At 38.6% G+C, this 12845-nt stretch overlaps 1 protein-coding gene across 7 annotated transcripts in view; it reads right to left on the bottom strand.

Moving 5' to 3' along the window:
- The window catches only part of NEK10 (NIMA related kinase 10), a 180765-nt gene that overhangs the window by 88668 nt on the left and 79252 nt on the right, over positions 1 to 12845 (bottom strand). For all 7 annotated transcript variants that reach the window (XM_075125730.1, XM_075125735.1, XM_075125731.1 and 4 more), the window contains one exon: positions 11955 to 12030. In XM_075125730.1, the coding sequence (XP_074981831.1) occupies positions 11955 to 12030 (76 nt within the window). The remainder of the gene's footprint in view (positions 1 to 11954; positions 12031 to 12845) is intronic.

Raw genomic sequence — 12845 nt, 5'->3', positions numbered from 1 at the left:
GTAACTTCTCATGTAAATCAGCCTCTGAACCAGATGACTGGAAGATATCTAATGTAACGCTGATTTTAAAAAAGGCTCCAGGGTGATCCTGGCAATTGCATGCTGGTAATCCTAACTTCAGAACCAGGCAAATTGGTTGAAACTATAGTAAAGAATAGAATTATCAGACACATAAATGAGCATTGTTTGTTGGGGAAGAGTCAACGCTGCTATTGTGAAGAAAAATCATGCCTCACCAGTCTGTTAGAATTCTTTGAGGAGGTCAACAAACATGGATAAGGGTGATCCAGTGCATATAGTGTACTTGGACTTTCAGAAAGTATTTGACAATGCCCCCCATCAAAGGCTCTTAAGTAAAGTAAGCAGTAACGGGATAAGAGGGAAGATCCTCATATAGATCAGTAACTGGTTAAAAGACAGGAAACAAGGGGTAGGAATAAATGGGCAATTTTCAGAATGGAGAGAAGTAAATAGCAGACTCCCCCAAGGATCTGTATTGGGACCACTTCTGTTCAACATATTCATAAATGAACAGGAAAAAGGGATAAACAGTGAGTTGACAAAGTTTGCCGACAATATAAAATTACTCAAGATAGTAAAGTCCAAAGATGATTCAGAAGAGTTACAAAGGGATCTCACAAAACCGGGTGATGGTAGATGAAATTCAATGTTGAGAAATGCAAAGTAATACACATTGGAAAACACAATTCCAACATGCATACAAAATGATGGGGTCTAAATTAGCTGTTACCACTCAAGAAAGAGATCTAAATATCATAATGCTGCTATATAAATCCTTGGTATGCCCATACATTGAATACTGGGTTCAGTTTTGGCTACTCCAACCAAAAAAAGATACATTAGAATTCAAAAAGATACAGAGAAGGGCAACAGAAATGATTCGGTCATGGAACAGTTTCCATATGAGAAAAAATTAAAAAGACTGGGACTGTTTAGCTTGGAAAACAGATGACTAAAGGGCAATATGATAGAAGTCTATGAAAGGAGAGGTATGTTGATGAGGCTTTCCGGGACACTAGATTTGTCCCACCTCCGGTCAGACAGTCCCTGTGTTCTTAAGGAGGATAAAAGGCCCAGAGAAGGAGAGCAGTCAACGGGAACAGAGGGAAACCTTCCCACAGTTGGGACCCTCCTTCCAGATGATGTTGGGGTATCCTCTCACACTGAGGTTACCTCTCCGGGGGAGGGAACTCCAGTCATTAGGAAAAGGCAGGTGTTATTAATGGGAAATTCAATCATTAGAAACATAGATAGCTGAGTTTATGATGACTGTGAGAACCATATGGTGACTTGCCTGCCTGGTGCGAAGGTTGCGGATCTCTCAAGGCATCTAGATAGACTTATGTGTAGTGCTGGGGAGGAGCCGGTGGTCGTGGTACATGTCATAAATATAAAGGGAAGGGTAAACCCCTTTGAAATCTCTCCTGGCCAGGGGAAAGCTCCTCTCACCTGTAAAGGGTTAAGAAGCTAAAGGTAACCTCGCTGGCACCTGACCAAAATGACCAATGAGGAGACAAGATACTTTCAAAAGCTGGGAGGAGGGAGAGAAACAAAGGGTCTGTGTGTCTGTCTATAGTCTGTCTTTGCCGGGGATAGACCAGGAATGGAGTCTTAGAACTTTTAGTAAGAAATCTAGCTAGGTACGTGTTAGATTATGATTTCTTTAAATGGCTGAGAAAAGAACTGTGCTGAATAGAATAACTATTTCTGTCTGTGTATCTTTTTTGTAACTTAAGGTTTTGCCTAGAGGGGTTCTCTATGTTTTTGAATCTAATTACCTTGTAAGGTATCTACCATCCTGATTTCACAGGGGGGATTTCTTTATTTCTATTTACTTCTATTTTTATTAAAAGTCTTCTTGTAAGAAAACTGAATGCTTTTTCATTGTTCTCAGATCCAAGGGTTTGGGTCTGTGGTCACCTATGCAAATTGGTGAGGCTTTTTATCCAACATTTCCCAGGAAAGGGGGGGTGCAAGTGTTGGGAGGATTGTTCATTGTTCTTAAGATCCAAGGGTCTGGGTCTGTAGTCACCTAGGCAAATTGGTGAGGCTTTTTACCAAACCTTGTCCAGGAAGTGGGGTGCAAGGTTTTGGGAAGTATTTTGGGGGGAAAGACGTGTCTAAACAGCTCTTCCCCAGTAACCAGTATTAGTTTGGTGGTGGTAGCGGCCAATCCAAGGACAAAGGGTAGAATATTTTGTACCTTGGGGAAGTTTTGACCTAAGCTGGTAAAGATAAGCTTAGGAGGTTTTTCATGCAGGTCCCCACATCTGTACCCTAGAGTTCAGCGTGGGGGAGGAACCTTGACAGTACCAATGATATAGGGAAGAGTAGGAGAGACGTCCTGGAGGCCAAATTTAGGCTGCTAGGAAAGAGACTGAAAACCAGGACCTCTATAGTGGTATTCTCAGAAATGCTTCCAGTTACACGCGCAGGGCCAGGTAGGCAGCCAGAGCTTCAGAATCTCAATGTGTGGATGAGACAATGGTGTAGAGAGGAGGTGTTTAGATTTATTAGGAACTGGGGAAACTTTTGGGATAGGGGGAGCCTATACAGGAAGGATGGGCTCCACCTAAACCAAAGTGGATCCAGACTGCTGGCACTTAACATTAAAAAGGTTGCAGAGCAGGTTTTAAACTAAGAGATGGGGGAAAGCCGATTGCTGCAGAGGTGCATGTGGATCGGACAGAGACTTCTCTTAGAGGAGAGTCTATTGATAGAGATTCTCTAAGTTTTAGTCAGGAGGAGAGGATGGAAGAGGATAAAGTATGGGCCAGATCCAATGAGAAACATTCACAGAAAGAATCCGACACATCAGAAAAGGGCAGACAAATAAATAGTGACAAGTTTTTAAAGTGCTTATGCACAAATGCTAGAAGTCTAAATAATAAGATGGGTGAACTAGAGTGCCTCGTGTTAAAGGAAGATATTGATATAATAGGCATCACAGAAACCTGGTGGAGTGAGGACAACCAATGGGACACAATCATTCTGGAGTACAAAATATATCTGAAGGACAGAACAGGTCATGCAGTGGGGGGAGGGAGTAGCACTATATGTGAAAGAAAATGTAGAATCAAATGAAATAAAAATCTTAAATGAATCCACATGTTCCATAGAATTTCTATGGATAGTAATTCCATGCTCTAATAAGAATATAACAGTAGCGATCTATAATCGACCACCTGACCAGGATAGTGATAGTGACGATGAAATGCTAAGGGAGATTAGAGAGGCTATCAAAATAAAAAACTCAATAATTGTGGGGGATTTCAATTATCCCCATATTGACTGGGTACATGTCACCTCAGGACAAAATGCAGAGACAAAATTTCTCGATCCTTTAAATGACTGCTTCTTGGAGCAGCTGGTACAGGATCCCACAAGGGGAGAGGCAACTCTTGATCTACTCTTGATGAGTGGAGCACAGGATCTGGTCCAAGAGATAACTATAACAGGACCGCTTGGAAATAGTGACCATAATATAATAACATTTAACATTCCTGTGGTGGGAAGAACACCTCAACAGCCCAATACTGTGGCATTTAATTTTAGCAAGAGGAACTATGCAAAAATGAGGAGGTTACTTAAACAGAAATTAAAAAGTACAATGACTAGAGTGAAATCCCTGCAAGCTGCATGGACACTTTTCAAAGACACCATAATAGAGGCCCAACTTAAATGTATACCCCAAATTAAAAAACACAGAAAAAGAACTAAAAAAGAGCCACCATGGCTTAACAACCATGTAAAAGAAGCAATGAGAGATAAAAAGGCATCTTTTAAGAAGTGGAAGTCAAACCCTAGTGAGGTAAATAGAAAAGAGCATAAACACTGCCAAATTAAATGTAAAAATGTAATAAAAAAAGCCAAAAAGGAGTTTGAAGAACAGCTAGCCAAAAACTCAAAAGGTAATAACAAAATGTTTTTAAAGTACATCAGAAGCAGGAAGCCTGTTAAACAACCAGTGGGACCCTATCATAAATATAAAGGGAAGGGTAAACCCCTTTAAAATCCCTCCTGGCCAGAGGAAAAATCCTCTCACCTGTAAAGGGTTAAGAAGCTAAAGGTAACCTCGCTGGCACCTGACCAAAATGACCAATGAGGAGACAAGATACTTTCAAAAGCTGGGAGGAGGGAGAGAAACAAAGGGTCTGTGTGTCTGTCTATAGTCTGTCTTTGCCGGGGATAGACCAGGAATGGAGTCTTAGAACTTTTAGTAAGAAATCTAGCTAGGTACGTGTTAGATTATGATTTCTTTAAATGGCTGAGAAAAGAACTGTGCTGAATAGAATAACTATTTCTGTCTGTGTATCTTTTTTGTAACTTAAGGTTTTGCCTAGAGGGGTTCTCTATGTTTTTGAATCTAATTACCTTGTAAGGTATCTACCATCCTGATTTTACAGAGGTGATTCCTTTATTTCTATTTACTTCTACTTTTATTAAAAGTCTTCTTGTAAGAAAACTGAATGCTTTTTCATTGTTCTCAAATCGAAGGGTTTGGGTCTGTGGTCACCTATGCAACTTGGTGAGGATTTTTACCAAACCTTTCCCAGAAAGTGGGGTGCAAGGGTTGGGTGGATTTTGGGGGGAAAGACGTGTCCAAACTACGTTTCCCAGTAAACCCAGTTAGAGTTTGGTGGTGGCAGTGGAGGTCCAGGGACAAAGGATAAAATTAATTTGTACCTTGGGGAAGTTTTAACCTAAGCTGGTAAAAGTAAGCTTAGGAGGTTTTCATGCAGGTCCCCACATCTGTACCCTAGAATTCAGAGTGGGGGAGGAACCTTGACAGACCCCTGGACAATCGAGATACAAAAGGAGCACTTAAAGATGATAAAGTCACTCAGAGAAACTAAATGAATTCTTTGCTTCAGTCTTCCCGGCTGAGGATGTTAGGGAGATTCCCAAGCCTGAGCTGTCTTTTGTAGGTGACAAATCTGAGGAATTGTCACATATTGAAGTGACACTGGAGGAGGTTTTCGAATTAATTGAGAAACTTAACAGTAACAAGTCACCGGGACCAGATGGAATTCACCCAAGAGTTCTGAAAGAACACAAATGTGAAATTGCAGAACTATTAACTATGGTTTGTAATCTGTCCTTTAAATTAGCTACTGTACCCAATGACTGGAAAATAGCTAATGTAACGCCAATATTTAAGAAGGGCTCTAGAGGTGATCCTGGCAATTACAGACCGGTAAGTCTAACGTCAGTACTGGGCAAATTAGTTGAAACAATAGTAAAGAATAAAATTGTCAGACACATAGAAGAACACAAATTGTTACACAAAAGTCAACATGGTTTCTGTAAAGGGAGAACATGTCTTACTAATCTATTAGAGGTCTTTGAGGGAGTCAACAACACGTGGAGAAGGAGGATCCAGTGGACATACTGTACTTAGATTTCCAGAAAGCCTTTGACAAGGTCCCTCACCAAAGGATCTTACATAAATTAAGTTGTCATGGGATAAGAGGGAAGATCCTTTCATCGATTGAGAACTGTAACCTGAGCCCTGCCACCCAGGGCTGAAGCCCTCTGGCTTTGGCCCCAGGTGGTGGGGCCTAGACTTCACCTTCAGCCCCAGGCCCCAGCAAGTCTAATGCCACCCCTAGTGACCCCATTAAAATGGGGTCACGACCCACTTTGGGGTCCCAACCCACAGTTTGAGAATCCCTGATCTAAATAATACATTTCTATGTTTGATATTTGCATCCTTCAAATATTGTCAGACTATTATTCTCCCACCTTATTATTATTAAGACAAGCTGTATATATTTAACTCATTTAATCTTTTCTCATAAATCGATCCCTCTAGTTCCTTGTTTTTAATACTCTTCTCTGAACTTTGTCAATTTGTCAGTATCTTTCTGGTAATGTCATGCCCATAATGAAAGACAAAGTTCCAGGTGTGGTTGCATCAGAGATGTAATGAGAAAGACTATTACCTCCCTATTTTGAGATATGCTGGCTTTGTTTATTGTACCTCAAGCTGCATTGGCCTTTTGGCTACCATATCACACTCATGATGAAGTTACCATTCACTTTCACTATTACATTTCATTTGGTATCACAGCTTTGAAGGTTCCTCCCTCCAAGGGAATAGCTGTATTTTCAATTATTTTTCCCCAGGATAAATGTTTTCTTGGTTTAAGTTGAATCTTATTTTATTATACGCTACCCACGTGAAAGGAAGGATGGTCCAATGGGTAGGGTACTAGTACAGGACTTATGAGAATTGGGTTCAATTCCCTGCTCCACTACAACATCCTGCATGATCTTGAGCAAGTCACTTCACCTCTCTGTGCCTGTATTCCACACTTGTAACGTGGGAATAAATAGCACTTCCCCACTTTAGAGGGATGTTGTCAGGATAAATACATTCAAGATACACTCAGATGCTTCACTGCTGGGGGCCAGATAAGTACCTTGGATAGATTTACTTGTATTATTCCTTTACCCTCACTGGTGTTTATGACTAGAGTCAGTTTAGTTTTATTTGAAAGTTTCATTAATGTGCAGTTTACTCTACCATCTGAATCATTACTGAATATATTTTTTTAAAAAGGGATAGGATGTCACAAAGGGCCCAGTAGCACCCCTGTAAGCACATCCCCAAAACGGAATGTTTTGTCATTTACTGTATCACAGTCTGGTCTTCCAGACAGCAGGTTTCAATCCATGTGATAGTATTCGTAGCAAAGGTGATCTGAATTAATTTTGATTGCACTGTTTCCTTAGCTACTGCATCTAAGGTTTCACTAACATCCAAATATGTTTTATTTACCACTTTTTTTCATCCACTTATTTTGTAATTACATTCAAAATAAGAATGAAATCCAATTGGTTTAGTAAGATCCAATATTCATGCAAATTGTTGATGGCTCCCTTTTCTTTCAGATGTTTAGTGATTTTTTTCTATCTACATTTATTCTGTTGTTTCCCTGGGGTTAGAGGTTACATTGAAAAGACAGGATCACTTTTCTTCCTCTTTCACAAGATTAATAATACATGTGTTTTTCCATCAATCTTCCATTAACTTTGTAGTATTATTCTAACAAAAGGATTATCTAAAAACAAAAACAAACAACAAAAAGCTGCTGCTCATAAAACACAAATGGAAAATTAAAGTATAAAGTAGAAGAAGAATTTGCATTTGCAAAGAGCTTCTTCATCCATAAGTTTCAAAGTGCTTTACAAAGACTGGTAAACACTATTACATTTATTTTACAGAGGGGGGTAACAGCAAAGTTAAATAATGTACCCTAAGTCACAGCAAAGCAAGGAATTTTTAGCTTGATTTTTTTCTTTTGTGTGTGTATGTGTTCAGTTCTATTTTTCTGACAGCACTCATGCAAAACTTCTTCTTTTGTTAATCAACATTCAGAAACAATTATTAAACTTTTGGTGCCATTTCAGTCAAACCAGATCAAAAATTAAATCCAAATGGAAATACGATCTACTCCTCTTCATTATTACTCCCTCAGCTAAACAACTGTAGACCCCCTGAGAAAGGCACTTTCTGCGTCATGGTCCAAAATGTGAGGGAGAGCAAGAAAGGCATTTCCTCGAATCATCAGGAATCATAAAAGATGTCTCCTCAAAAGCTGAAAAGGAAAAAATGTTTGATGGTGGCTAAAAGGCAGGAGATGACAGAGCGCATCAACTTGCCAACAGATCAGGAATAGACAGTAATGACAAATGGACATACGGTTAAAACCCCAAAGACGGAGTGTGGCCTTATCACAGGTAGAGCATATCTACCTTTGATGGGTGTTTGAGAGGCCTATTTCTTTGTCAGTTTGGCAACATTTATACAGCTAGCCATACCAATAAAGTGTCACTGAAAGGAACAGGATCTCTACATTCAATCATAACATCAGAACCTATTTCAATTTCTGCTCAGATGTTGTCTTGTCTTTTCATGTGGAGATCTGGTGGTCAGAAGTAGCTGTCAGATCCATGATTAACACATACACATTAAATATTTAACTTATGTTGAGGCCGACTGGTCTATACTTGATTTGCTGTCATCATAAAATCAATATCTTTATGTGTGTGTGTTTGAAACAGAGAGATGGCTAGCATATAGAAAAGGAAAAATCATTTTCCATACCCATTCAGTTTTTATCACCTCTTCTAAGAATGCCCTCAAGAGATACAGATAATAAAGATTCTATCAGTACTAACTTGGGCCAAATTGTTTCTAGTAACTTAGTCTAGTGAAAGGCTCCATAGCTCATTATCAGTCCTCAAAGGCATTCAGTTCCTCGATTTTTAATACATTAAATACAAACACATTAGTTTAATATATTTTGTATTCAAAACATAATATTGCTGGAGATTTGAATTCAAGGACATAACCAATTTAAAGGAATTTAATTAGCATGATTGTTCAAAGAACCAGAATAGAAAAACATAACAATTACAGAACATAATTATATAAGCTCACTCTCTAGACATAGGGTCACATATAAAACAATGTCTGCTGTTGTTTCATGATGCTAAAAAAAAGTGCTTTTACAATTCCCCGAACAAACTGATCCAGTACTTCCTCTCACAAGTCAGACCTGAATACAAACATGCTTAGTACATACAGCGGTATGTTTTTCATATCACCTCAGCTGCTACATATAATCCATATTTAACAAATTTGCATCAGATACAACTTATTTTGACATGTATTAATTTGTTTCTGTACTGGATTCATCCCAGAAGTCCATTGTATTTCAAACTACCCAAAACTATTATCCTACCAATTCAGAAGAAAGCAATTTCTGCCACTCTAAAATGACACTGCTGTATTTCTCTTCCCTCTCTCTCTTTTTCTGCGGGGACTATACTGATGCTGCTATATGCATTGCCAGGATTCGGGTTATATTAAAGTCTTTCACCTTTCTTATAAGTCATCAAAAACAATCCAGTCCTAGTACTCATAGAGTCTTTGGGAGTGCTGTTTAGTGACTTATGTGAAATAACTTGAGGAGCTCATCTAGTTCCTCATGGATAGGTTTCCATATAAAAAAGACGACTATAACAGTTGGCACTAACTGGTTCCTTTGAAGCATCCAGTGCCTTCATCTCCTTGCAAGTCCTACCAACATTCATACGTAATCCCAGGTTGTAAAGAGTTCAATGCCCTTTTAAAAGGGGATTATTATATAACTACACTACTATAACTTCAATATGAGGCTATTGGTCACCAGTTCCTGCCTTCTCTTCTTGATTGAAGACAAGGCAAGGACCATTGCAGCAATGATTTCTGGTGAAGAGCAGAAGAGGAGCTGACAAATGGTGTCCCAGAAGACCACATGCTGGGACACTGCAATAGGAAAGTGGAATTTCACCCTGCTGCCTCTTTCTAAAGATCCAGATGGGAGAGGACCACCAGAGTCCAAACACTGATTTGTGTTTGGGGGTAACAAGGTGAGGAGAGACAGGCATAAAAACCTAGGAACAATCAATATTTTAAAACTAAGGGCAATATCTTTAAAGCTTCAAATGAGTAAACAGAAACTCACAGAGGATGCTCAAATAGGAATTTAAGATGAATTGTTAAAGGTCCAATTGTCAGATCTAGCTCAGCTATGTTTGGGAGAGGAAAGGAAAGGCTGAAGGCAGCCCTACACCATTATACCTCAATGATCCTGGAGCCAACTGGGGGTTTGGTTCTAGGCATAAATTAGAACAGCCTAAGAACTGCTCTCACTTGTGACTGGCTGCAACTGCCCCAAACAGGCTGTTCCAGAAACTGAGGGTTGCTGGAGCCCTATAGCTCTTCAGCAACACCTCCTTTGTCCAGCCATGACCCTACATACCTTCTATAAAAGATGGAAAGAACTGGTGTAGAGCCAGCTATCCATGACACACACACACAGAGCAGCTGTACTGGAGATCAGGATATCAACCTGAATGTTTAATGATGTTTAAAATCAGTCATAGGGACTCACTCCTGGATGCCATTTTAAATTTGGGGGTTTCTGAAGAATGAATCACAATTACCATTACTGCTGCAAAAGGATTCACAAGTCAAAGTGGTACCAGGAACAGAAGTCAACAGCAGCCACAAGCCTCCCATGGTGCCAGAGCCCAAATGTCTACACTGCAATTTTAAAGCCCCACAATCCGAGCTCTAGTCAGCTGACACAGGCCAGCTGCGGATGTTTTATTGCTATGTAAACATACCCGAAAAGGTCCGATACAGGTAGCTAAGCGTATCACAGCGTTAGACTTCAGAACTTACAGTGTGCGGTATTTATAGCCTGCTTATCTGTCATTTACCCACAGTTTCTTTTGTTTATCTCCTGTGTCAAATAAACTTTGCTTTATTTACAATAGTTGTAAGTGGTAATTTACACTAGTCATAATAAGATTTGCTGGAAGTTCCCAAGGGAAGGAAACCAATTTCTGACATTAAGGAAGTCGGATGCATGAGCATCAGGTCACAAGTGAGGGCATAGCAGGGCCTACACCAAAAGGGTATTGCAACAAAGCCAAAATAGGCCAGTGTGGGAATACGGAATGTTTGGAAAGTGCAAAATTCCCACTCCAGTTACTATAAACATATTTCATTAATAAAAAACATAGGGAAATGAGCTAAACAAATCTTAGTAAAAGTTTTCATCAGAAGTCAGATTGCAAAACATGGAATCTCCAATCCAGAAATGATATATCAATATTAGGAAGATGAACAATTCTTTAACTAATTCTTGAAGCTCGCTTTTCTAGCAATACTAGCAGCAATTCCTAATTTAATTGGCAGCCTTGGAAATCAGTCCACAGTACGTCAACTACTACTTGCTGAAAACTGCGTTTGTGCTTTCTGTAATATCTTCTGTAATGTAGAATGACACTAAAACCTGCTCCCTTTTGTTCAAAATACAACAGCTTTTGATAATGGGTATATTTGTGATTTGTGATGTACATCATGAAAGAGAAAAATCTTTTAATACTCTGCATTGCAAGCATTTACTTTTATTAGAGAGATCTGACATGCATCTGATCATCTCAGTTACATATACTCTTCACATTTTGAGTTGAACTTTTTGGACAGGATCCACTCACCATTCCATTAGCTGGAGATATTAAAATGCTAGTCAGTAAGGCAACATAATCTTGTTGAAATTTCGGTAATCGGTTTGGTATTGTAAATTAACATAAAATGGTTCGTAATTTTGATTTGCCCTCAAATATAGATGTCAAAAGAAGAAGCAGCTCATTTGTCAGAGAGAGTGCATTGACTAAGGCAACAAACTTTTATAGCAAAACTGTGAAATTACTGAAAATCATACAGCTAAGAAAACATAAAGGAAGAAATTTCTAATTGGTTTTTTAACCTCTAAGTGTCAAGATATCCTTGTGTGAAATACAATAGAATCCCACCATAGGGACTGACAAGGGTAATCCATGTTTTGATCACAGCCAAAGGGGGATCACTACAACCAGTCTATCAAACAGTGAAATTCCCAAATGCACACATGCAGTGAAGCAAAAATGTCCATCCTGCAATGAGAGAGCAAGTTCTACTAGTATTTTAATGCCAGTCAAGGTAATTAGCTCAAAGTGGTACCCCCACATGCTATACCACTATTTACATGCAACTGAGTGGACAACTAAAAGGTGTGTCATTCTTTCCTATCTTTGGAAGGATCAAAGAACATTTAAAACAACAACAACTTCCAGCTGATCTTACAACCAAATACTGACTGATCAGCACAAATCAAATCCATCAGCACCAACTGGAAATGCCTTTTGGAACTTAACTTTTTTATCTGTATAATGTAACTGATCACTACACGTAACAATCACTAAAACCAAATTCCGTTTTGGAACACATACTGTTCCATTCAAAAACTTTTCGTATTTCAGTCAAAGAAAAATAACCATGGAGAGAGAAGTCATTGTACTTGAAGGTTCTATAATTATTTTATTCTTACCAGGAGTAGAGAATAGTTCCCACAACTGATGTGAGTTTGCTGTTTTCTTGCTTCTGCTTTGCAAGACCAAAGTCAGCTACAATACAGAAAAAAAAGATTTACAAGTAATTAAAATTTTCCTGGGAGAAGCATAGCTCCTTAAATCTTGCCTATTAGGGTGACAATTAATGTACGTTCAAACAGCTGAAAAGTTTTTTCTCTTTTATACTTTGCTGCAATGTACCATACCATCTGCTGATCTTCCACACCTATCTCTGCACTAATTAGTGACACAAATTTTAATCAGATATACCAGATTAAAAAAAATCAGAAAAATATTTCTGGTGACTGCTGATACAAAATGTAATACCAATTCTCATTTTTCAGATTTCCATCAGTGTCTCATTAATTGCTATGAACATGAAATATATATTAAAAATAATCTAATAAAGTATATGTAAAAGCAGCGGTGGATAAATCTCTAAACTAACAGAAAAATAAATTAACAATGGCGGCAATTATTTAGCAACTCTTGCTTTATTCTAAACCGTAGTAAATGATTCAGCAGCAGCTGACGTACAAAATTTTTCAGAAGTCAATGATGAAGAAACTTTAGCCTTATCACATGACAAAAATAGTTGATTTAATGTTATCATATAGTTATGCAAATACCCCTAGCCACTGTGAAATTATCAAGTGTATGTTGTTCATACAATCAAGACACATACATCATTAAGAATCCCTACTTTCTCACCGAAGTTCCACATCATAAACTTGTAATCTCATTCATCAGAAGCTATCGAACTATTGTGATACAACAGCATTTATAAGACTTAACTGATCTTCACTTGAAGCAGGATTGGGTCCTGCCATGTGTAAAGCTGTTAAACTTTAGTGTTACACTTTGCTCTT

The sequence above is a fragment of the Caretta caretta genome, chromosome 2, assembly GCF_965140235.1.
Source record: "Caretta caretta isolate rCarCar2 chromosome 2, rCarCar1.hap1, whole genome shotgun sequence".
NCBI lineage: Eukaryota > Metazoa > Chordata > Testudines > Cheloniidae > Caretta > Caretta caretta.
Note: the sequence above shows the minus strand (reverse complement) of the source record. Positions and strands in the feature narration are given on the sequence as shown.